The 22,435-nt window shown below is 40.7% G+C and overlaps 1 protein-coding gene across 3 annotated transcripts in view; it reads right to left on the reverse strand.

The window, feature by feature from the left end:
* Positions 1-1,340: 1,340 nt before the first annotated feature.
* Positions 1,341-22,435, reverse strand: part of MTUS1 (microtubule associated scaffold protein 1) — a 114,235-nt gene continuing 93,140 nt past the window's right edge. For all 3 annotated transcript variants that reach the window (XM_083861924.1, XM_083861925.1, XM_083861926.1), the window contains 8 exons: positions 17,265-17,331; positions 9,336-9,550; positions 8,714-8,819; positions 8,009-8,082; positions 7,809-7,904; positions 5,227-5,343; positions 3,907-4,004; positions 1,341-3,103 (listed from right to left, as the gene is read on the reverse strand). In XM_083861924.1, the coding sequence (XP_083718050.1) occupies positions 2,887-3,103; positions 3,907-4,004; positions 5,227-5,343; positions 7,809-7,904; positions 8,009-8,082; positions 8,714-8,819; positions 9,336-9,550; positions 17,265-17,331 (990 nt within the window). In that variant the 3' untranslated portion in view covers positions 1,341-2,886. The remainder of the gene's footprint in view (positions 3,104-3,906; positions 4,005-5,226; positions 5,344-7,808; positions 7,905-8,008; positions 8,083-8,713; positions 8,820-9,335; positions 9,551-17,264; positions 17,332-22,435) is intronic.

Here is a 22,435-nt window from a genome sequence, read left to right on the forward strand (position 1 = left end):
TCCTCTGAAACTTATCATTTGAGTTGGAACTGAGAGTAAAGTTGTATATCTGAAGAAAATAACTTTTTCAATTGCTTGACCTTTGGTTTATGATGATGGTGAGCAGGTTTCTGGCTTTTCCTGAAGGAAACCTTATGCTAAAAAAAAGCGCCCCAAATATGTAGAAGTTACTAGATTGAACAAAGCCTTTACTAACACACAGTACTTCAGTTAAAGCTTGAAATAGTAATACTCAGAGGGAAACATTGAAACAGTATTTACGGATTAGCAGAATTATTTAATTCATTGAGACCAACAGGACAAACACTAAACAGGTATTTCTGTAATCTGATTTCTACATACAAGCAGTCTTCATTTCTTCATAAAAGCATTAAAGAGTCTACTTGCAAGCAGTTTAGACATGAAGAGTCTCCTGTATTGTGAAGGTAAATTATCGACAAACTAACAGTCTTTGTATTATCTACTATCCCATACTTACTTTTCTGGATGGTAGCCTGAAAAGCTTTCCCTGCTCTTGCTACAGGAAGGGCTATGCCATATTTGACCTTCAAACATTTGTGTGCACTCTGCTTTGCATGTTTTATTCGAGGCATTACACTGCAACTAAAGTAATGAAATTCTTTCTGGTGTCTAGGTAAGTGTCCTTGTGACAGGACCTGTTACACTGCTAACTTGTAACTGTGGCTTTTCTCACACACAGAATGTTCTGAAGAATCACAAGCAAGCTCCGTATACCTTTGTCTCCATATATCTGTCTTCTACCTACAAGTGGAGTAACAAGGGGAAAATTTTCTAAGGATTAGCTGAACACTAATAATTTGTGCCGTGAAGCTTCACACTGTTTTGCTGTGCTGAGCAGATACTAAGAGTTTTTAGTAGCTGCAAAAATGTTCCTCCTTAGATTAAAGATCCTTTGACTAACACAAGCAGAACAAAAATCCTTCAGTTGGTACAAAAAATTTATTGTAAAGCATTCAGCTCAAATACATGCAATCAAATCTCTTTGACCATAGAAAGTAAGAATGTTCCAAGACATACTTAAAGCCAAGTTGTAGCCAACATAGGATTTTCATAGTTAAATTTGAACCTCCTGGTGAATTTTAAGTACTGACACCACCAGCAAGTGGTATGTACAGTGCCCTAAGAAGGATTAAAAGAAAGCATAATGTTCCCTAGAAATTTCACCCTTAACTTGTACATTATGAGAAGTTTAAGTAAATTTAATGATGAAACAGTCAATCACAATTTTAAATAGATTACAAATTTACTTACTGTATGAGCACTGTTGGCAGTCTTGTTTTTATGTCTGTGTTCCTCATTACTAGCCAAGATTTTGCAAGTCTTAGGTAAAATAGTTTGAAGTGGTTCTCCAGTTGAGTTTTGTAGATGGTTTCCCATGCCCTTGATTCCTGTCCCCAAGCTACTGAAAAAGACAGGGAAACTCAGCCAGCTACAAGCCATTAGCTCACCAGCAGTGTAACAATGTCCTCGCCCTACTGTGAAGCCAAAGCTATTGTAAGCATCAGTAGTACTTTCTAAGACTAATCTGAAGCTGCACCTGGTTTAGTGGGTACAGAACAGGTATCTTAAACAGGTCTGATCAAGGGTGGAGCAAGGCTGTCCAACTACCATGCTGAAGCTGAAACTCAGCATGTGGTATTTCCAGAAATGCTGACACCCTCATCCTCTGGTTCCAGCAGCCGGGACAACTTTTTCCTCTACTCTACAGAATCTCTTGTACAGGATTTTTCACCTGAAGAACTAATCAAAACACCAACATCCTGCAGTCCAAGAGGGAAAGTATGGCAGAATTAGTAAGATAAATACACAGATACCACCTCATCCTCAGGTGAATTTAGCCAATCCTGAGGAAAGTTAATACAAATGCTAACGCTTAAAAAGGCAAAGTGTGTCACCAGCTACATTGGAATTCACAAATTACTTCTTGAGAACTGAATTAAGAATGCACCTAGTTACAATTATTGCATTTTTCTCTTTGGCTTTCAAATCTACATCTTGTTTATCCTCAGGAACAGACATGCTATTTTGGGGAAATTAGGTGCTTCCTTTTCAGCAGGGAAGATGCTAGATCTAGGCTTCTAAACCTGCAAGTCAGCTAAGACCTTCTGACCTTGAGGGCTACTGTGGTTCTGACTACAACCCTATTGACTTGAAATCCAAAATCCATTGCACCCTGCAAAATATAGCTGCAATTCAATTTGTTTTTAAAATTAGTTCAAAGTTGCATACTCAGGTTGGCCAAGACATCAATGAGTCAGTTGACAAAGGTCTTAGTGCCATTTTTTTTACCAGCCAGAATGATGAAGGAAACTATCCTACAGTACCAGTGGCAGTTTCTCCTCATTCCCAGGCAAGGGTACTCTGTTAAGCATGCATACTGAGAGCAGTATCAAGGAAGTACATGTCAATGTAGAGTCTTCAGCTTTTATCCTTTATTACATACACAGCAAAGAAGGCAGCATTAGACACACGCACAGTGTGTTACACCCATTCCATCCACGGCACACGCACACACGCACACACACAGCCTTAAAAAGTGTCGGTGATAAGGAACATATTATAAAGGTTGTGATCTTTAAGCCCCTGAGCTTCTTATGGTTAGGTGAAAAGGCAATGAACAAGTCTCTTCTTGCTCTATAAGTGCTTTGTGCAACGATGTCCATAGAGGTCATAAGTCTTTTTGGGAGGAGTGAATGTCTTACTCCCATATTCACAGTCTCCTATCGCTGTTTTTTGCACCAGATAGTTTCCAGTTATGTTTAGTTGTCATAGGTGGCTAATATAGCTCTTGCTCCTGTGATTGGAGTTAGGGAAGGTTCTGCAGATCAGAAATTAAATGCAGGCCCCTCTTTCTCTCAAGAGATGTCATCTCGGTGACACTGCAGGACTAGAGAAGTTACCAGAATTTCGTGGGGACTGAAGAGGCACAGATGAAGAACTGGGAGACAGTTTTCTTGGGCTGCATAGGTCACCATTGTGCAACTTCCACAAAAGTTCTTCATTTTCCATTGACAGGCGCTTGTTTACTTTTGATTCCTTCTCTAGGGACTCCTGTAAAACAGCTTGTTCTGTAGAAAGTTGCCTGCAAATGAAAGATTTACATCAGAACTCATAACCCAACTTGAAGGCTGCAGTACTGAAACTTAAAGAAAGGTTTGAAAGTGCATAAACCTTTGCTTGGCTCACAGCTGAATTCCAGCTTTAATAAGAAGACTGAGCATATTCTCATCCTAGCTATATTTAAACTCGTAGCTTGCAGAAAGCAGGAGAAAGTCTCAGTAAGAAACATCCCTAAGGGCCAGAAAAAGCATCTGAAAAGAGGCTTGTTCTGCTTAAAATGACATATGCTTTTGAATGGCCATGGTGGAGCCTTTGGATCTTGTTGCAGGCTCAGCTCAACATATAAGCTGCAGATTCCTTCACACTGGAAGAGTCTGGCCATCCATTTATGCAACTGTTAGGAGCATCTCAGACCTGTTTTATTCATGTTAAATATTACTGTTATTGCCAAATAAACCACACTGATATAAACTGGGGACAAATCACTGAAGTGGTTCTAAGTATGACCCAGGTCTAACTTCCAAGCCAGTAGTACTTAAAAGGAACAATCTTTGTGTGATGGTATTCTGAGTTGCATTTTCTTCCCTAAAATATTTGAGTACTGAAGAACATACTAAACCTTTACCCCCTTTCAAAATGTTCCTGCTTGTTATTCTACAAATGAATGCACATTTGTATACATACAAATGGGGAAGAAATGGATGTGTTCTTTCACAGAGTGCTACAAAACTGCATTCACCAATACTTCAGCAGAATTTTCTTTCTTGTCACAGGAACCCCTTCCCCCTGATTAAGAGCACCTAAATGTCCACAGGTATTTTTCACCTTGAAAGCTCCATGTGTTTGTCCATCCGAGCCTTTAATTCTTCATTTTCTTGCTGAACCTTCTTTAATTTATCCATTAAGATTGTGTTGTTCTCCACCTTGGAAAGAAGGTCACAATTTGAAATAAAACCCACACATGCACTCATCAAGATTCTGACTGAGCTATCACAGACCTTGGCAATCTGGAGTTTGCAGAGCTTGTTACAGTACATACAAAAACAGCCTACTTACCTTCTCCTTGCATAACACTGGCACTTGGCCACTTTGTACTGATTAGATACCAACAAGGAGGACTGGATAAGGGATCTACTCTTAACCAGCACATTCCAGTAACTTCTGCTAGTGATGAGCAACAGTTTTAGTTTTAGACACTGTAGCACCTTTCTAGACAGAAGAGTGTCTAGAAATAACACAACAGATTCTAGAGTTCCCCATAGTAAACAGCTTTCCCTGTTGCTCTTCTGATTCCATGTAATTGCTGGAGGACATTATCAAAAATAAAAGAAAAAACTGATTAAGTGGTTGGACGGTCCAAGGCCTTCTACACCATGGCCAATGTCTGTTGGAAAAGATGAAGGTCAGCTAGTAATTTGCTAGTAATTGTAGACTAGGGCAACATACACTGCTGCATAATACTGAACAACTGACAGGAATGTGTTCTTTTGTATCCAAACCTCTTTCTATACTTCCTCATTAAAGTCTTGCTTAAGCAAGTATTACAACAGTGTTCAAAGGCCCCACCCAGGAGAAGGACCCTGTCCTGTCACAAATAAGAGCATGCTAAGTGATTACAAGTCCTGCCTCCAAAATTGATTTTCCATGTGGAATTACACACAGGTCAGGAAGACAGCCAAAAAGCTGAACAAGCAGCTTAACAGCTAAAATGATTGGCCTAAACTAATCAAGACTTACTCCATTTCATATTTGATCCCTTCTTGTTAAATTAGGATCCTTTCCGTGTTAATGTTTTCCTGATACTGCAATCTATCTTCCATACAACTTGAGCAATGTAAAAGGTAAGGATTTTGTTCTTTGAGGGAAGAGGCTCCCAGATAATCTGTGGTAACATAGCAATAGTTTATGCAAAACCAGTAGCTGTCTTAAGATGTTAAAAGGTCATATAGAGCATCGGGTCATTCTTTTCCCCTCCTGACATATATCCCGAAGCTGTACCTGCAATGTGAGCATGTCCTATCATGAATTCCTGTTTCCTTTTAAAAAAGATTAATTCTTGCATGTAAATGCATCCAGCTGAAGTTCATTATAGGAACACAAGTCAGAGACACAGCTTCAGCCTGCCAGATCCTAAGGAACACTCACCAGCTTTTCCATCTTCATTAGCTTAATGTCCTGCTGATGGAGTTTCTCATTCTTGATCTCCAGCACTGCTTTCAAACTTTCCAGTTCCTGTTCCAGGTACATAATCTGTGGGTTTTTCTGAAAGATTGCCAGAGAGTTTTCTTAGTATCCTGAATTTCAAGAATACTTTAGATGTTTCTCTGCTATTTAGGAAAAACAAGAAAATAATGACAATAAGGAGTTACTTGTTCTAAGTGAAATCAAATGCTAGAGCAAATAATAAGGTCTGATATCACTTTCTCCTTGGTTTTTTTGTTTGTCCTTCAGGGTAGGTGGACAGTTGCAGTTGCTTCATTAGAAGCTGTTCAGAAAACACTTAATGCACAGACATGAAAAATTCTTGTGAATCAAAGGAAGGCATGAATGCTGTCACAGCAAAACTTGTTTCGCAGGAGTGCCCAAAGGCCTTAAGGCTAGGAGTTTCAAAATTTATTTCATATTACTCATAACCCATCCCAAGAGATAATTAGAGTAAACATTTGAAGAGTTTGCAGGCACTGGAATAGTTCAAAAAAGCACCAGAAGTTTAAGTTCTGAACTTGACTGTAGCTTATCTTTCCTTGTTTGCGTCTGAAGGTAGCTGCCTCATGAGCAGAAACTGAAAGTTTTCAATTTTACATTCTTCTAAAGCCTGAAAATGCAATTATACATACAAATCCTGCACTGGTGCACATCCATGACTTATCTACAATATAGCAAGTTAGGACTTTTTTATTTTTCCTTTTTCTGTTGTTTTCTGGGAGGTGGAAGGGAGAGCAGGAGGAGGCCAGAGCAGGGTAAGATGTGGTTTCCTCAAGGACCTGTTTTCCAGAGTAAGAAACCATTCAAACACAGCAGAGCAAAACACATTTCTCTGCATTTCAAGGCAGTCACAGCCAAAAAAAGGAAAAATAAAGCAAGTCTTAGTCCATTTCCAGGTAGTGAGAATGGAACATGAGCTGAAATCAATCAATGATTAAGCACATTGTGTAACTAAGTTTATCTTCAAAATCAAACAAAACTTGTTTTAGTGCATTTGGGTAAGAGCACAGGTGCACCACGCTGAGTAACAGCTTCACTGCCACACCAGAAACCTCGGACAGGAGGGCAATGCCTGCAGTTTTGTGGGGTGTGGTCCCAGAAGGACAGGGCCAGGACATGTCACTGGTAATAGGAGCTCCATCACCTGCTCAGTTCATCCTCCTGCTTGTTTTTAAGGCCTGTTGCATTAGTGTTTCTTGTTTAACTTCTTTTGAGAAGTCTGTGTGAGGGTGAAACATGCTGTGCTGCCTCAGTGAAGGCAGCAGACAATTTGGTCCTGTTTTGTGACTTCAACATGGAATCTAGGAGCTAACAAGAGCAGTTCTGGAAAGTTTAAATGTATCTTACCATATGTTCAATATTCAATTTATTTTCTTTCCCTCCTCAAGTCCCATGTTCTTAAAATATGTTTTTAAAGTCAAGTCTGAGCCCCCACGTTAGCTACTCAGTGGAGAAATACACAGCCAAATAAAAAGACTGAAAGGCCTATGTAAGTTTTTAGCAAAAAAACTGGGAATATCAAGTGACACTATCTAAATAATACCAGAGAAATGGAAATATATCTCTGTCTTCAAAGGGCTATTGAGAATTCCAATATTGCAGAATTTGTGTTTAGTACAGAAAAGTATGCTGAGTCAAACTGGTGCTTTTCCAAAGAGAAGTCTCAAGCTTATCATGCATCTTATGCTGTCAGGAAAGCACAAAGCACATTTGCAGCTATGTAAAGGCATTGATTATTGCTCCTTTAATTTAAGCAACTTCTGAGCATGCCTCTGGAATTACAGTTGAAACTCCCACTACCACAGCAACATATTGTGGTTGCAGATTCTTCTTGTGGCAGCTCCGTCCTGCCACTAGAATAAGCAATAAGAAAAAACAAATTGTGGTGAAAACTAGGACAACTTCTTCTAGAGACGTCCTAAATGAGTCTTTAAGCACGGAATTTCTCTTTGTGGAATAAGCAATACTACTGGGTATTCTACTTACTTCTGGGTAACCAGAAAGATAAGCATGTTTGTGTCTAACCTCCTGACCCAGTGCATAAAAAACCCTCTCTCAGAACACATTTCTATCCCAGGAGCATCACAGGCAGCAGCAGCCTGGAAGGCAGGACAAAAGTTTATTTGAAGGATAAATCAGCAAAAAGACCCAAGATTTGAATAAATGCAATAGAAATGAGCTTTGCAGTACTGATGCAAGCCCACACTAATCACGGCACTGATACAACAGTTACCAACTGTCCAGAAAAATGCCATGGCACAAACAGGAGTCTTCAATTTAGCTTAGGCTATTATTTACACCCCTGACTTAGATACTCAACAGTTTTATAGAATTATAATAGTAAAGTTAATACACAGCATCACAGTGCTTGCAAAAAACTTCTGGCAGGTGAGCCATTTACAGAAAATATTCCTAAGTAGGGGAGCCCTGTCAGGCTTCATTGCAAATCTTTTGCATTATGCAGTAAAATAAACCCAGGCAAGATCTGTTCATCCACTTTACTTTGGAAGATCAAGACTTACAAGATTGGCTTTTTCTTTGGCTATTTGTTTTTGTTCTTCTAATTTCAGCTTCTCACTCAGAGAGTTGTTTTCACTTTTTAGTTCATCAATTGTTTTCTGAAATGCAAATACATTGTATCATTAGGTCAGTAATTCAGTGCACATCTCCAAACTGCTTTTCAAGTTTTAAACTGTTGCAATGAACCCAGCCCTTAACCAACCTCCAGCAATTCCTGCTTCTCTTTAAAGGAATCTTCAAGCAACTTCCTTTCAGATTCATGGGTACTCTTGAGCTCTAAAACGAATTATTTTTGCAGATTTTTAATACAACATAAGACATGAAAATTCTTTTTGAAAAGAAACAGCCTGAAGAGCCAGCCAATATATATATATATATGCACAGATACAGTTGATGGCAACACAGAAAGAACATTTATCATTAACTGATGCAAAGCATGTATGAAGTATCAGATTTATTCCCACTTCAGATTTGCTGATTGTCCCTTGCCATATCCATTTCATTAGCAGTCAGGCTGTCAGTTTTGAGAGCATTCATCTACATGCAACAAATGGACCTATTAAGCACAGGCCACATCTAAAACAAGTTGATTTTATGGAAGGAAACAGCAAAAATTGAAACTGTGTCTTCCATAAACGTCTAGGAAAACATTTCTTTTCCTACTTCAGATGCCATGCAGAGTTTTCTGTTTGAAAGCAATGGAAGCATGACCAGTCTTCAAGACAAAATAGTATCACTGGAAACTTAGTTATCAAGTGGAGTTGGAAGGAGGATGGAAATCATCATCACTTGATGGCTAGCCACAAAGAACAGTGAAGTGGACATAATGATCAAAAAGCCTGAATATTTTTGTTTGTGACTAGCAGTACTATAGGACTACATATGTACTTAAATACAAAATACTTGCCTGTAAAAGAGGATTCATACTCCTTTTTCAGCTCCTCTACTTTTTCTGAGTGTCTGTTTTCAAGTTCCAGCTTAAAGCTTTCATGTGTGGTATTTAAATTGTCCACCTGCAATATGACAACATGATTTTTCTCCCCTTACATGTATCAACTTAACCCTTGCTTAAGCATTGTTTCAGTGGCTTAATGCACTATGTCAAGTACATTTTAAATGGTCTAGCAGGATTCAGAGGTAGAAGCTAAGCCATGTACAAGACTTAATAAATGAGAATGATGCCTTACAGTTTACCACTACCGACAGAATAATGTGTGCATCTGTCACACACATGGAGTTGCAAAGCAGGATCAGAGGGCAGGTGTGTTTCAATACATCTTAAAACTCATCTGAATCAAATATCCTGTGGAGCTCTAGAAATTACTTAAGCTGGCAACCAATCTCCACCACATTTAAACATAAGCTTAAGATCTGTGCAGTTTAGAGTGGAAGTATTTTTATTGCTGCAGTGAAGTGGAATTTCACATTAAATAAAGTAACTGTTATTAGCAAAATCCAGGATTCTCTGAAGGCTCAATTGTAGCAGAAAGCAGTTGCTAGAGAACTTTTCTACTTTGAGTGTTACAAACCTGCTCCTGGAGTTGGGCTTTGTACTTTTCAGCTTCCTCAATGCAGATACTTTGGAGTTTCTCACATTCTGCAGTGTAAAACTGCTTAAGCCTCTCCTCCAGCTCAGCTAAGTCATCATGATGTTGCTGGTTTAACTTCTGCAAAAACCCTTCATAAGCAACTTGCAGTTCATTCCTGTCTCTTTCCAATTTCTCACAAGCTGCAGAAGTGGTTACTGAAGATGTCAAAAGGAAAAAAAAAGAAAAAAAGGAACTGGATCAAGTTCAATACTGAAGTCACATATTCATTTACAGGTATTAAAAACAATGAACACACTGCACAGCAACATGATTATATACAAAGGCAAATATGATTTATCCATTAAATGTGTGCCTCCAAGGGCACATGAGAAGATCTTCACAAAAATATCAAATTCTGTGTTTCTTAGGCTGCAAATTAATTGAACACACTTAAACCAGGAGCCCACATAAAAAGCACAAGTGTGACAGATTGACACGACATGGAAGAAGGAATGTCTCATGAGAGACACTGAAGAGCTCCAATAAAAAATTTTTTTGCATTTGCTACTTTACCTTATTTGATCCCATTTCAATAGAATATTTCTCAAAGCACTTTACTTTTTGACATATAAACCACTTAGCTAAATTTGAAAGTCTTAATATCCTGAAAACTATATGTTTAATGACACTAGCACTCAGATATACAGCAAAGAACCAGTTCTAGTCTGACAAGGACAGCCTGATACAGATCTGCCAATCTGAAAAGTACTGCTCATGTGTTTATGCCTGAAATATTTGAATATGCAAAACAGAGAATGATTTTAGGAAAAAAAGTGCAGAGTATTAAGAAAAGAGAAATGCTGTGCAATTCTCTTTACATCTGCATTAAGACAGGTTTGCTAAGAAGGCTGCCGAGGTTTGTCTCCCCCTATCTACAGCTGGTTGAAAGGCAAAACAGAAATTAGCAACTTGCATTTTTGAGTTTGAAATTTGGCATTCCCAAGTGCAGCCAGCCAGGCCTGAATAGGAGGAGTCATCCTCCTACTGTTAATATGACTGCAGCAAGCGCCTTATGCAGTTCCAGCTGCACCCAAAGCCTGGAAGCAAGGTGAAACAGCATCTCTAACACAAGTGTGTGGTCACTGACCTTGAGCAAAACTGATTCTATACAGACTAGTACTATGGTTTAAAATAAATTAGTCAGATGAGTGGCTGCTTAAGAGAAAAGTCAACTAAAATGTTAACTTGATCTTCCAAGGCAGGAGAAGTCATGCATGCATGCACTTCACAGCAGGCTGGCACACTGCCCAAACAGTGTAAATATAAACTCCATGTAAAACCATGGGAAGAGACAAGGATTGTTGTACAGGCAGTACAGGAAATTCTCATCACAACTGTGTTTGAGCCGTAAGATAAATAAATTACAGTATCTTCAAGGGCTAATTCCCAAAGCAGTAATGGGTCAGCTGAAGGGAAAGCAGCCTGCCCCAGCAGAGTTGCCTCAAGTCTTACTCTTCTTTGCTATAGCTCATTAAAAGCATGTGAGGAACTTAAAGGATGTACTTGCACTCTCTTTTAAGGGAATTGTAAAGAGCCTTGGCCCTGCTACCATCACTTGGAACCTGCAGTGTAACTAGAAAGTGTTAAGAGAATAAGCTGTACTGCATGGAAGTCAATCTGCATGTGTGTCTACCTGAATTAGGTTTAACAGCAAGCTTAGCTATGCTGGGTCTGTGTGAAAGAGATGCTGATCTGGACAGATTTAGGCCAAGCTCTTCATTCTCTGACTGGCAACAATGCGACAGCGCCTCAACTGAAACCTATCACAACATTCTCTACAACTCAAGCAGATTTCAGGTTTTTTGCTGCTTTCTGCACCAGCACCAAAACTACTCCTCTATCTTTATTCCTTCCACAAACTTCTCTTACAACTGCTCCCTTAAGAGAAGGAAAAAAAATCAGCTTTCACACTTCTACCACATTGCAGTGGCATGAAGTTATTGAACATATATACTCTGCATTGGCACATTTTTGGAGAAGAGGTAGCATCATTGTTAGGGGACATTATTTTACAATGCCAAGAACCAGGCAGCAAGCCAAACAGAGGTATTACACAGCCAGCCACGTGCAGATGGAGCTGACCTTCTATAGCAGAGTAAAGACAGAGCTGAGAGGCAGGCGATTTGCATGGCTCAGTTGAGGTAACTGCAGCAAGATGCTTCAAATGATGCACTTCAGTTAAAACCAACAGAGGAAGAAGCATCAAATTCCTTACTTGCAAGGCCAGAGCTATTAGTTTGCCTCCAGTTAGCCGGAAGAATGTGCTGCCTATCGTTGCCTTATCTTTAAATGTCAGCACGCAGAACTTCAGATGATGCAAAGCACTTCAGAAAAAAAGCAAATAGCAAACCACGCCTTTGTCAAAGAAAACAGACGCATCAGTTCCCCTTCAGGCAGTTTGCAATTCAGATTTATGAGAAGACTAATGTTACAAAGGCAAACAAAAAACTTTTAAGACTTGCACTGGCAGTTAAAAGTTGCTGCCGTAAAGGTAACTCCGGCCTCCACAGAGCTGGAGGTTGCAACGCTTCCTTGCAGATCACAAGGTTGACTTAAATCCCTGTCATCAAAACAAGAAGCAGAACTCCTACACAACCAGTGAGCTTCCAGTATCATGGTGGTGCAAGAAACTGACCACGTAAGGCTTTGGAAAAACACCAACTAAAGAATTGTTAATTTGAAATTATGAGATGTCCCATAAACCAAAATGGGACGTCTTGTCTAAATACTTGAGACTGAAATGCCTGCAGCAAGTATTTTGCACAGCCCTATCCATCTGCAGATTGAATCACGTATTTTATGATTTCTCTGCCTTTTTTTTTTGTTTTGTTTTGTTTTTTAAGAAAGTTGCCTTTTTCTTGATTTCTCCCAAATTCCTTGATTTAGCCATTTAGCCACTGACTTAGCCAAACTCGATTGCTGCTCAACTGAAGAGTATTCTCACTGAACTTATGCTAAACTTTGAAGAAAAATTTGTAATTGGAACATGTTCTCCTCCAGTGGCAAACACAAATCTATTTCAACTTCTCATCCACTTCAGAGATACCTGAAGTGCTTTCCTCCAAAATTCCACATCTTCTTTAGACCATAAACCTTTAGGAGAAAAACCAACCAACCAAAACAAACAAACAAACAAACAAACAAAAAAACCCCCAAAAAACCCACCCGGAAACAAATGGTCCAACAGTATTTCAGGGAGAAATCAAGCCATAGAGATAAAAAGACGCATTATTCATTTGTCTGTGAAGTTTGCTCAATTTTACCTGTAACACTAAACAGTTTTAAGGATAGTGTATATAGAATGCTACACTTGGCAGCCAGAAGCTATTTTTACTTCTTTTTTCATATAGCAAAGCCATTAATATAGTTTTCCTCCACCTGGTTCTCCCAGCCTCTCTTCCCAATCATACAACTGTCTCTCCCTGTATTAGTACAACATGGAGCAAGATTAATCTGTGGTTTTAGCTCCTTAACACCTTTAATTATAAATGAATAGTCCAGTTCTTTTGGGCGTGACCGTGAACTTTAGAAATCATGGAAACTTTCTGAGATTTGGTAACAGCAAATCTTCAGAGCAGAAATGCTGTTTTTGACCTGTAAAATTACCCTTTATTTGTAGTAGTTAACATCAGCCACTTGCATCTTCACTACAAAGCTTTTTAAGTGCCAAAATAAAAAAAACCCACAAATGCAGCATGGAGAACCAGGTGCATGGCAACTCCCTGCAATAGTGCAAACAGCAGCACATCCGAACCACAGCAACAGTTGCTGCAGCTGAAGGAGAGGATTACAGCAGTTGCCTTTGTATCTCCAAGAAAGCTATTTTGTATTTTCATTAAAAGTAGCCAAGAGATAAGACCTTGCAATTCTGCAGCATCTCCTTTCACTTTTTTTTTTTCTTGCTCTCATTACAAAACCATCATCCAATTCAGCCCTTATGGCTAAACCGCTTAGATAAAACATTTTTCAATTTACATTCCCCTAAAAGCTACCATAACCATAGCTCTCAGCTAAAACACAATGGATTTTTTTGAACTCTGAATTAGATTGTTTGCAAACAGTAGTTATCTTCATAAAATTGTCCAAGTCACTCACTGGCCTGGTTATGATTTATGAAAAGACATTAGACTGTCTGAAATTCTAAACCAGAGTTCACTAGGACTGTTAGCTCTCGGCATTTTAATAGATGTGGGGGATGTGAAATGGCGATAATTACCACAAAAAAGCCCAAGTGGTTAATACTGTATGATATTACACTGCACTAACACTTAATTGCTCAAACCTTGTATTTCACACTGCAAGCTGTATGTTCACTTGACCAGTAAGTCTGTTACAGACAGGCTAATTTCCTTCTCTATACAATATATATTTTTACATGTATATAGTAATTAACGCATGGTATTGGCAGATTCCCAATATTGAAAATTCTTCTACCCAAACATGCTTTCAAGTTTATGACCAGGTTTCTCTTGGTGTTACTTCCATAATGAGACTAATTATACAGGACATGAAACCACATTGCATATATTTGTTCTTGGGCAAGTTAGACAAGGCAGATAGCAAAAAAAGCCTGCTTTAAGCAACATTTAAGCACGTACCATTGGATAAATAACGTGAAGCACTCCTCTGCGGGGAAGTAAATTCACATCCCCTGTTTTGCAGACACTACAAGTGACAGTGTTCAAGCAGGAAAACATGTAAGCCTATGAAGTGTGGCAAGTCAGGCCCTGTCTCAAGTAAGAGAAAGAATCATCTACCTATTATTAAGTGTTTTTAAGGATCACCTTAACCTGAAAACCAAATCACATTCACTGTAAAACACAGCAGTCTCTTCTATATGAACTTCCAAAGCATTTTGAAGATAATTTAATAAGAAGAAAAAACATGAAGGTATTCTGAAGAAAATACAGTTTATCAATTGCCATGCACGAACTGGAGGTGAGAGAGAGGGGTTTGGCATTTGGCCTGTCCAGGGTACACACAGGCCTCTCCAGGCTCAGAGAAAGGCTCACCAATAGCAGTGTTCAAAGGCCAAGGTTGGCTCAGGCTGAGTCAGCTTTGCACCTGCTATTTTATAGCAGGACTGAGCTGGATCACATCCAGCATGGTTGCGTGGAGGCTCTGAAACAATTTGAAGTACAATTAATTTGGAGGAATAGTTTCCAACCTCTCAAGAAATATGCAGCCCTTGCAATTTCTACTTACATAATTAAACAAGTAACTAGAAGTTTACGCACTAGCTTGCATCTTAAGAAGAGAAACAGCTGACAAGCAGGACATCCCTAGCTCCTCCAGGCTCCCAGAACTATGATGCTTACATTCAAACCACAAAGTTTAGTCTTTGTAGCTGGAGATTTTAAGGGAGCCCAAGTTCAGAACGCAACTGTTACTGAATTTGAACTCCCTTTGGAAAAGTCCATCCCTAAACACCTATCACTGCTAATACTTGCACATTTCCATCTATTGAGAGCAGAAAGCATTGTCTGGTAACATCAGCCCCATGGCTGGGAGAGTCACACAGTGGCTGCCAAAGACACATTCTGGAACAAGAACACATATTTAATCCATTAAACAAAAAGGTATTTTGGTAGAAATGGTCATCTGCAATAAAGCAGCAAAACAGACCATCTGACAGCAAGTCAGTTTGGTCTTGCAAGGTAAATCAAGGAGCTTGGGAACATGCACAGTTAAACTTCAAAGTAAGAAATGGAGACTCTCAAACTCAGCAGCATGCAGGGAACAGGCTACACTGGGCTGGGCACACCTGGTTCTTCTCAGACTGCCTGTCCCCAAACTGCAAACCAGTAGTCATTAAAAATATGGCAGTTGGGACTCCACAAAACATCTACATGGCCAAAATAAGACTAAAATTGCACTTAACTTTCCCTGCAAACATATGCTTAGATCACACTGTGAATGACAATCTACAGTACCTATGTCAAAACAATCTATGGAAGTCTTAAGTTCAGCTGTATCCCTTTAACAGTGTCAATAGAAAGCTGATTAGCAGGTATGTATTTAAGCAGATTATTTTCAGCTAAAGCTACTGTTATAAGAATGCCTTTCTCAAGCCTTGTCAACAAATGATAAATTAAACTTCAAAAAACCCCAAACCAAAACAGTTCTTTTTAAAGCTAGATAGAATTGAAGACCTGGGTAGTTTTTCATTTCTGTAATTAAATTCACTCCCTTGACATGCTGAGGAGAGCAGTACAGACAGGCTAGACGTGTGACGTGGTTAAGACAAAGGAGCTGCATGAATATAAATAAATGCTTCATGAAACCATGGTCTGGAAACCTTATAAAGGGAAGTGAGCCCCAGGCTGCCATTCAGATGCTCCTGCAGAACTGACCCAGGAAGGTCAGCTCCATGAGGGAAACAGCTGACAATGTCATCCAGTAGCACCTCAGCCAGACTGAGAGCTCTGTGCACTCGGGTGTCACAGATCCATCAGGCACAATTGTATTTAAAGTTTTTTCTAGTTATCAACCTACTGAATGGCATATGCTTTCAATGGGAGTCTCAGTTATGAGTTCAGCACTCATAATCAAAGCAGGAAGATAAGTTTATGGAAAGCTCATTTAAGCATGAGGCATCCTTACAAAAAACTAAGCTTAAAAAAACCCCCTGAAGTCCACCAAAACCCTCAAATGTGGTAATGGGCCAAAGTGTTGGCCAGATTTTAATCTACCCAACTAAGCTGAATTTCCCCTTTCTAGGTAAGTGATAAACATAGTGCCTTGGTTAATGAAGGAAAAATAATATTGAAGATGCAAGCCTAGAAAAGGAAAGATATGATCTGATAGCAATCCTTCTGAGGTCGTTTTCTTGAGGTAAATAAATGGGGTTGCTCAGAGAATCACATTAAGTGTATAAATAAAAAGAAATCTGGTTTATGAAGTTTATAACACAACTTCTTAGTGATGCAAGAAGTCCATTTCCACATTAAAACTCTAGTCCTGTTGTCACTTCAGGGTAATAGAAACATCAGCTGTAGCTGATGGGGGACACAATCCTGCACCCTGCTACTCCTTCCCCTTTCTCTGCTCCAGTCCCGGTGCTCATTCAGTCACATACTCAAGTCAGGCCAGGCAGCTCTGGCAAAACAACACTACCAGCCAATAGTTTCAGCTGGCTTAGGTCCCCAGGCAGCTCACTGCATCAGTGGGGGCATGGCTGCCTCAGCAGCAATGCTGGCACAAGGAGGACAGAGGGATGCAAAGGCAGGGGAAGGCCAGGCTCTTTCAAAGGCAGCCCCTACTGAGACCTGCCTGGAACAACTGCTAACTTCACATACGTTAAGTGGAGTTACTACTAAATGCAGTTAAATCAAGCTTTGAAGTTGGCAAAACCAGCCCCTCTGCATGTAGTAGTTCAATTTCATGTTATAGCTGTCCACTAGGATGAGTTCAAGGGTTTAGTCTCATCAGCCTGAAAGCATTTCCTTCTGTTAATTTTACACTTATTCACCTACAGGTCACTAAGGCAAAAAATTCAGATTTTGCACAGTATGTTTTACAGGTTTATGAATTTTTTTCCAGCAAACCTCTAGAAGACAGCATACAAATAAGTTAAGGATCAAACAAAAGCATATACGCTGTCAGCCACCCTCCCATTTTTCAGGAGTGAGTGCTTTGGTCATCAGACACATGTTTTGTTTGGAGGCCCCGCAAGGCGCAGTCAGATCAGTTCCAGGAACTGGGTGAACCCGGGGTCACTCTGTCAGGGCTCTGCAGCACTTAAAGCATCTGGGCGGAATTCAGCCAGGGAATTAAATGACTGCCATTACAATACCAGGGCATCTGTCTTCTGCAGATCTGTTTTGCTGCATTTCTGTTCTCATAATGAATACAAAAAGAAATTCTTACCTAGTTCTCCTCGAAGGTTAACTAGTTCTTGAGATAACTCTTTCCGCTGCTTCAGTGCTTCCTCCCTCTGCAAAGAACAAAAAACCCCAAACATTTGGTTACTAGAGGTCTGAGCAGGGCACCTTCCAGTAATTAAATTACATGTGTCCTGTAGGAAAAACAAGAGGCAGGAGCAAGAAGCCAAGATATGACTCATTTAGGATAACAGTTCAGCTGTTATAATATACACAGATGTTCTTCTGTTGTTAAGGAAGTATACTTTAAAACAAAGAACAGCTTTTTCCAGAACAGCTCTCCAATTAAAATCCTACTTTGCAGCAATTAATTATATATTTTATGGTGGGTGTAGCACCATAAGCCTCCAGAACAAATCAAGTGGTAGCTGTCAAGGGCACAGAAGTATAGTGTGTATGTGAAAGAGGCATGCATTAAATATTTATCTTAAGCTTACTCAAACACAAAACCAAGAACTTTGCTGAACGCTCAGTCTTCCATGAAGAAAAGGCACAGCCCTGTTCCGAGTTGAATACAACCCACCCTGCTGCTCACAGTTCTTAATGTTAAGATAGATGGTGTTATACCGAGAGAATCATAAGGAATGTGAGAACAGATCATAAAGCAGAAGCACCCATCTCCCCGCTTTTCCCAGGAGCCGTGCCCTGGCCGGGAGGAGGCGGCGGCCAGGCCGCTGTGGCCCGGAGTGGCCCCGCGGGGAGCGGCACCGCTGGAGCCCCGGGCCCGGCGGTCACTGCGGGGAGCGGCACCGCTGGAGCCCCGGGCCCGGCGGTCACTGCGGGGAGCGGCGCGGGCACAGCCCGGGCAGAGCCGCCCCGGGCCCGGCGGTCACCGCCTCGCACCGCGCTCCCGGCGGCTCCCTGCGAAACGAGCGCTCGTTACCCTTGCTGCAGCACACTGGGAATACAGGCACAGCTTGCTGCTGGAGCAGCCCATCCTCCAGCGCCGGCAGCCCCCCGCTCGGCCCCTCGGCCCTCATGGGCGAGGCGCGGGCGGCGGCGGCACCACCGAGCCGGGCAGGTCTGGCGGGGCCGGGCGGCAGGGCTGGAGCTCGCCTCCGCAGGTTATCTGTCTATCCTGCTCCGCGCCCGGCGCTCCCGACAGCGGCAGAGACTGCAGCTCCTGCAATTGGCACAAGCAGCCAGCGATTACTTAAAGCCACAGCCCTTCTTTTATGAAAGGCGAGCCCAGACATTGGATCGATCGATCTCCGCTTGCTCCGACGGCAGCCGGGATCACTGAGGGAACACTGCCCTTCCCTGCAGATAACCGGGCTTATTTATAGCTCTTTCGAGTTTGCTGTGCCCTGCTTTCACACTTAATTTTTTGATGCAAAAATAAATCACAGGAGGTCTAAGCTGAATGGGAGAGCCACAGATACAGCAGCTTTGCTGCTCTCAATGCCCAGGCTTATGATCAATAGCTCCGGTGCACATCAACAGCTTGAAACTCACTTTGTGTGCTTCTCCTTTGGCGAGGATACAGTCGCGAAAAGAAAAAAAAAAGCACTGGCCCCAAAATCACAGAGACTTGTCCACAACTGAGCACAGCAGATGAATTTGCAGACTGGTCCAGCCACACCTACAACTAGTTCTCCCCGGGGAAAACGTCACCTCTACAGCAAATTCCCCGTTTGCCCTTGGTCACTCTCACTGCAGCCTGACTACAGGCTTACATCCTTAAGAGCGCCCTGTCCTGGAGGCAGGGAATACTCACTGCATGCCTGCAGAACAAATAAAACAGTAAAATACACCATTCTTCAGAAAAACTATAAAGAATGAGGGCCCAAAACCCAGTTATGTATTAAGGTCTGACACAAGACTAATCCAAATGAGTAATTTTTATGCTACACACTCATTTGCAAGTTTTAGGAAATTATTATGCAGCTGTAAAAGCTGGTTAGAAGAAACTGCCAGCCCTTTACTAGAAATATTTATATTTTTGACCTTGTATGAGATAGATTCCCTTTTAATCACTCAATTTAAGCAGACATAACAATTCTTTGGACATTTACAGTTTGGTAGGGCTATTAAGCAGCTGTGTTGGAGTTTTATATTAAGCACTTAGAGGATTTTTACAGTGTCAGTGGGCTAAGATTGAAAACCACACCTCACCCTCCACAGTGAGTTCTCAGGAGAGCAGAGAGCTCAGTTATTGAAAGGACTTGCCCTGCTCTTCCCCGCTTCTCTGCTCAGAGAGATGAGTCATCTCACCCCGGTTCAACACCCGCGTTCCCACTATGGACACAACATCTAATGCTGAAAATGGGAATGCTGCAGTGAGTTGAGCTGCATCCCTGCACACTGGGACACAACCCCTGCTTTCTTCCAGCCCACTCTGTCATGAAAACATTTCAAATTCTCCCTAGTGGCAGTACCATACTGCAGACCCTTTGGACATGCAAACATTTTGGTTTAGTGTCTCCAAACAGGTTTCTTCACAGATTACACATTTTGTATTTGCTTGCAGTTAAAGAAATTTATTGAGAAAAGGACATGTGCAATCAGCATATACTAACAAGAGGCTAAGACTAAAAATCCAAACCAAAAATGGATAACACTGCCTTAGTAATATTTTTCGTGTTTTTTGCTGCTCCTAAGCCCTGTTGCTTTTAACTGGTGTTGTTTCACCTATTGCCTCAGTTCAGCTCGCCCATTCATAGTTTAACAAATCCAAAAAATCCAGATGGATTTGTATCACAAAATACATTCAGAAAAAAATCTACCAGCCTAAAATAAGAAGACCAAGTTTCTCGTGTGGATAATCAGCCCCCTAAAGTAGTCAGACTAACTAGCAGTTAGCTTAGGACACTTTTATCTAAGTTCTGAGAGAACCAAAGCTGCAAGCATGGGGATTCCCCAAGAAAACTTGAAAGTTTCCAAAATCTGAAATCTAAACACAGTAAAATACCAAAAGCACTTGAATAATCCAGTAAGGGCCTATCTTCAGTATTTATTTTAAAGACAGATATGCATATGCTTTGGGCTGGAATATCCAGCAACCTTCTAGTTTATGCTTAACGAGATTCCAGTTGAAAAATCAATACCAGAAATTGGAAGAGCAGAACTAAGTCAGAACATACAGGATTTAGCAGTTTTGGCATTGGTATCCAGATAAATCCAGCAATAAGGATAATTTAGTTGTCAGAGACTCATGAAGGATCTTTATACCCCTTCACACTTTCTTCTGGTACAATTTAAGAATTTATGTGAAGATTAGGTAAGTTATTTGGTACCTATTTTTCCTTATTTACAGAGAATCTATTGTAGGTTGTACATTAACCAAAACATTCCCCCCTGCCATAAACATGGAAGCCACAGAAAAGAATGAGAATAGAGTTTAGGGATAAAAGTTATGCCACAGGCAATGTTAGAGCAGTCCACCTCTGACACTGAATGCTACAAAAAAGTTCTCAGCATAACAAGGGAGACTTGGACATTTCTTGTTCTGAGAAAGAACAGTTTGGCCAGTTAAAAAATTCCTCATGTTTTGAAAATTTGACACGTCCAGGTAGACATATGCCTCATAGCAAAGACACTTGGGAAGGTGAGGCCCAAGGTAGAAGGTTAAAGAACACAACAGCTTCAAGATGACAGAAAACTACCAAGTCAGGAATGGAATAAATGATGAAGTTTGTCATTTATGTTTGTTTTGTTGGCAGTTATGCAGCCCAATTACAGACTTAAGAGTACTTTTCCTGGCAACTAGCTGTTTTTGCTACAGCTTGAATAGAACAGCCTAGGGTCATTTTAGATACAAACAAGGGTGAGGACACATCAGTCCAAACAGTTTCCATTGCTCTGCTTTGAAAGCAGGAAGCTCTACAAAAGTCCACATTCCAGAATGAGCAAGAGGGATATTTGTAACAAGCACACAAACAAACACCCTCCTTAGGTACATACCTATACCAAATCTTCACATAAGACTGACCCAAGATACATCCAAGACATCAGGTTCTGAGCAGCTCTCAAGCTGGAATGGGTGCAGCTTCTCAAGTATGCCACAGCAACTTTGCAGACCACAAATACAAGAGCATGAAGTTTTACAGCAAACTGGCAACTTTGTATTTCCTTGAGAGGATGTGCAACCAGACTAACCATTCTAGGTTTCCCAGTACACTCCTGCTCCTGGCCAGGCGGGGTGATGTTGGTGTGGGAGCCCCATGCTCTGCTTGCAAATCAAGGCTTTGAGAGCCACAGATAGGCTGTGTCTATATTTTTAAATTAAAAATAATTTTTTATTTAAATTAAATACTGAAGATAGGACCTTATTAGATTATTCAAAAAGTCCTAATTGCCCTTTGTAAGTTTTTCATCCATGTTAAGAGCTACAAGTCCTTCAATGTTTACTCAATATAAAAAAGCAAAAGAAAACAGGTTTAGAGTATGTGTGTCCAAATAAGCTAACACTGTCCAATCTGGTAGTAATTATCCAAACATCACGGTTCACATTTTAAACAAGCACGCTCCTTTGGGAAACAAAATACGTGCTCTTTTGGAGCTGTACTAAAGAAAGAAAATTTCCCAAGAACCAGTAATGAAAAGTTCACATTTGCATACCAAAACACAGTAACTGTTTGCTTTTTTAATTTCAGGCAGCTATATCACACTGATATCTATGTGATAAGCCACCTGCCACAATTGCCTAGCCTACCCCAGTAACAGATTCAGAAGAAGCATTAAAGATTGCCGCAACCAAAAACTGCATAGCACTGGTACATTGTGAAGAAAGAGATGTGGCCTCACTTTGAGGCCATGAAATACCTCAGGGAATGAGGCTGTGTTGTGGGAATTGTCCCGTGACACAAATGGAGCAGCTATACCGGGATGTTCATCTCAGTGCTGAGATGCAATGTGGTCCCTGCCCAGGGAAGGTGGAGAAGGGCTCTGGCAGTGCCAGTGCCAAGCCCTCTGCAGTGTGCAGCTCCCAGCCTCAGGCAAAGCGCAGCCACTGAACCTCTCACGGGCATAACTGGCAGGTGGGAACATCTCTGACTGGGAAGGCTCTAATCAGCCTTCTCATTTTCATCAGCAACACACTTTGCAAACAAGTCATTGTAAGACTCAGAACTTAAAGGAGTAGAAAATTAAATGTTAAATTTAAAAGTATTGAACTGCTTTTTTTCAAAATCATTTTATTATAACAGACTAAACAAA

The sequence above is a fragment of the Zosterops lateralis genome, assembly GCF_965231275.1.
Source record: "Zosterops lateralis genome assembly, chromosome: 5".
NCBI classification, from domain to species: Eukaryota; Metazoa; Chordata; class Aves; order Passeriformes; family Zosteropidae; genus Zosterops; species Zosterops lateralis.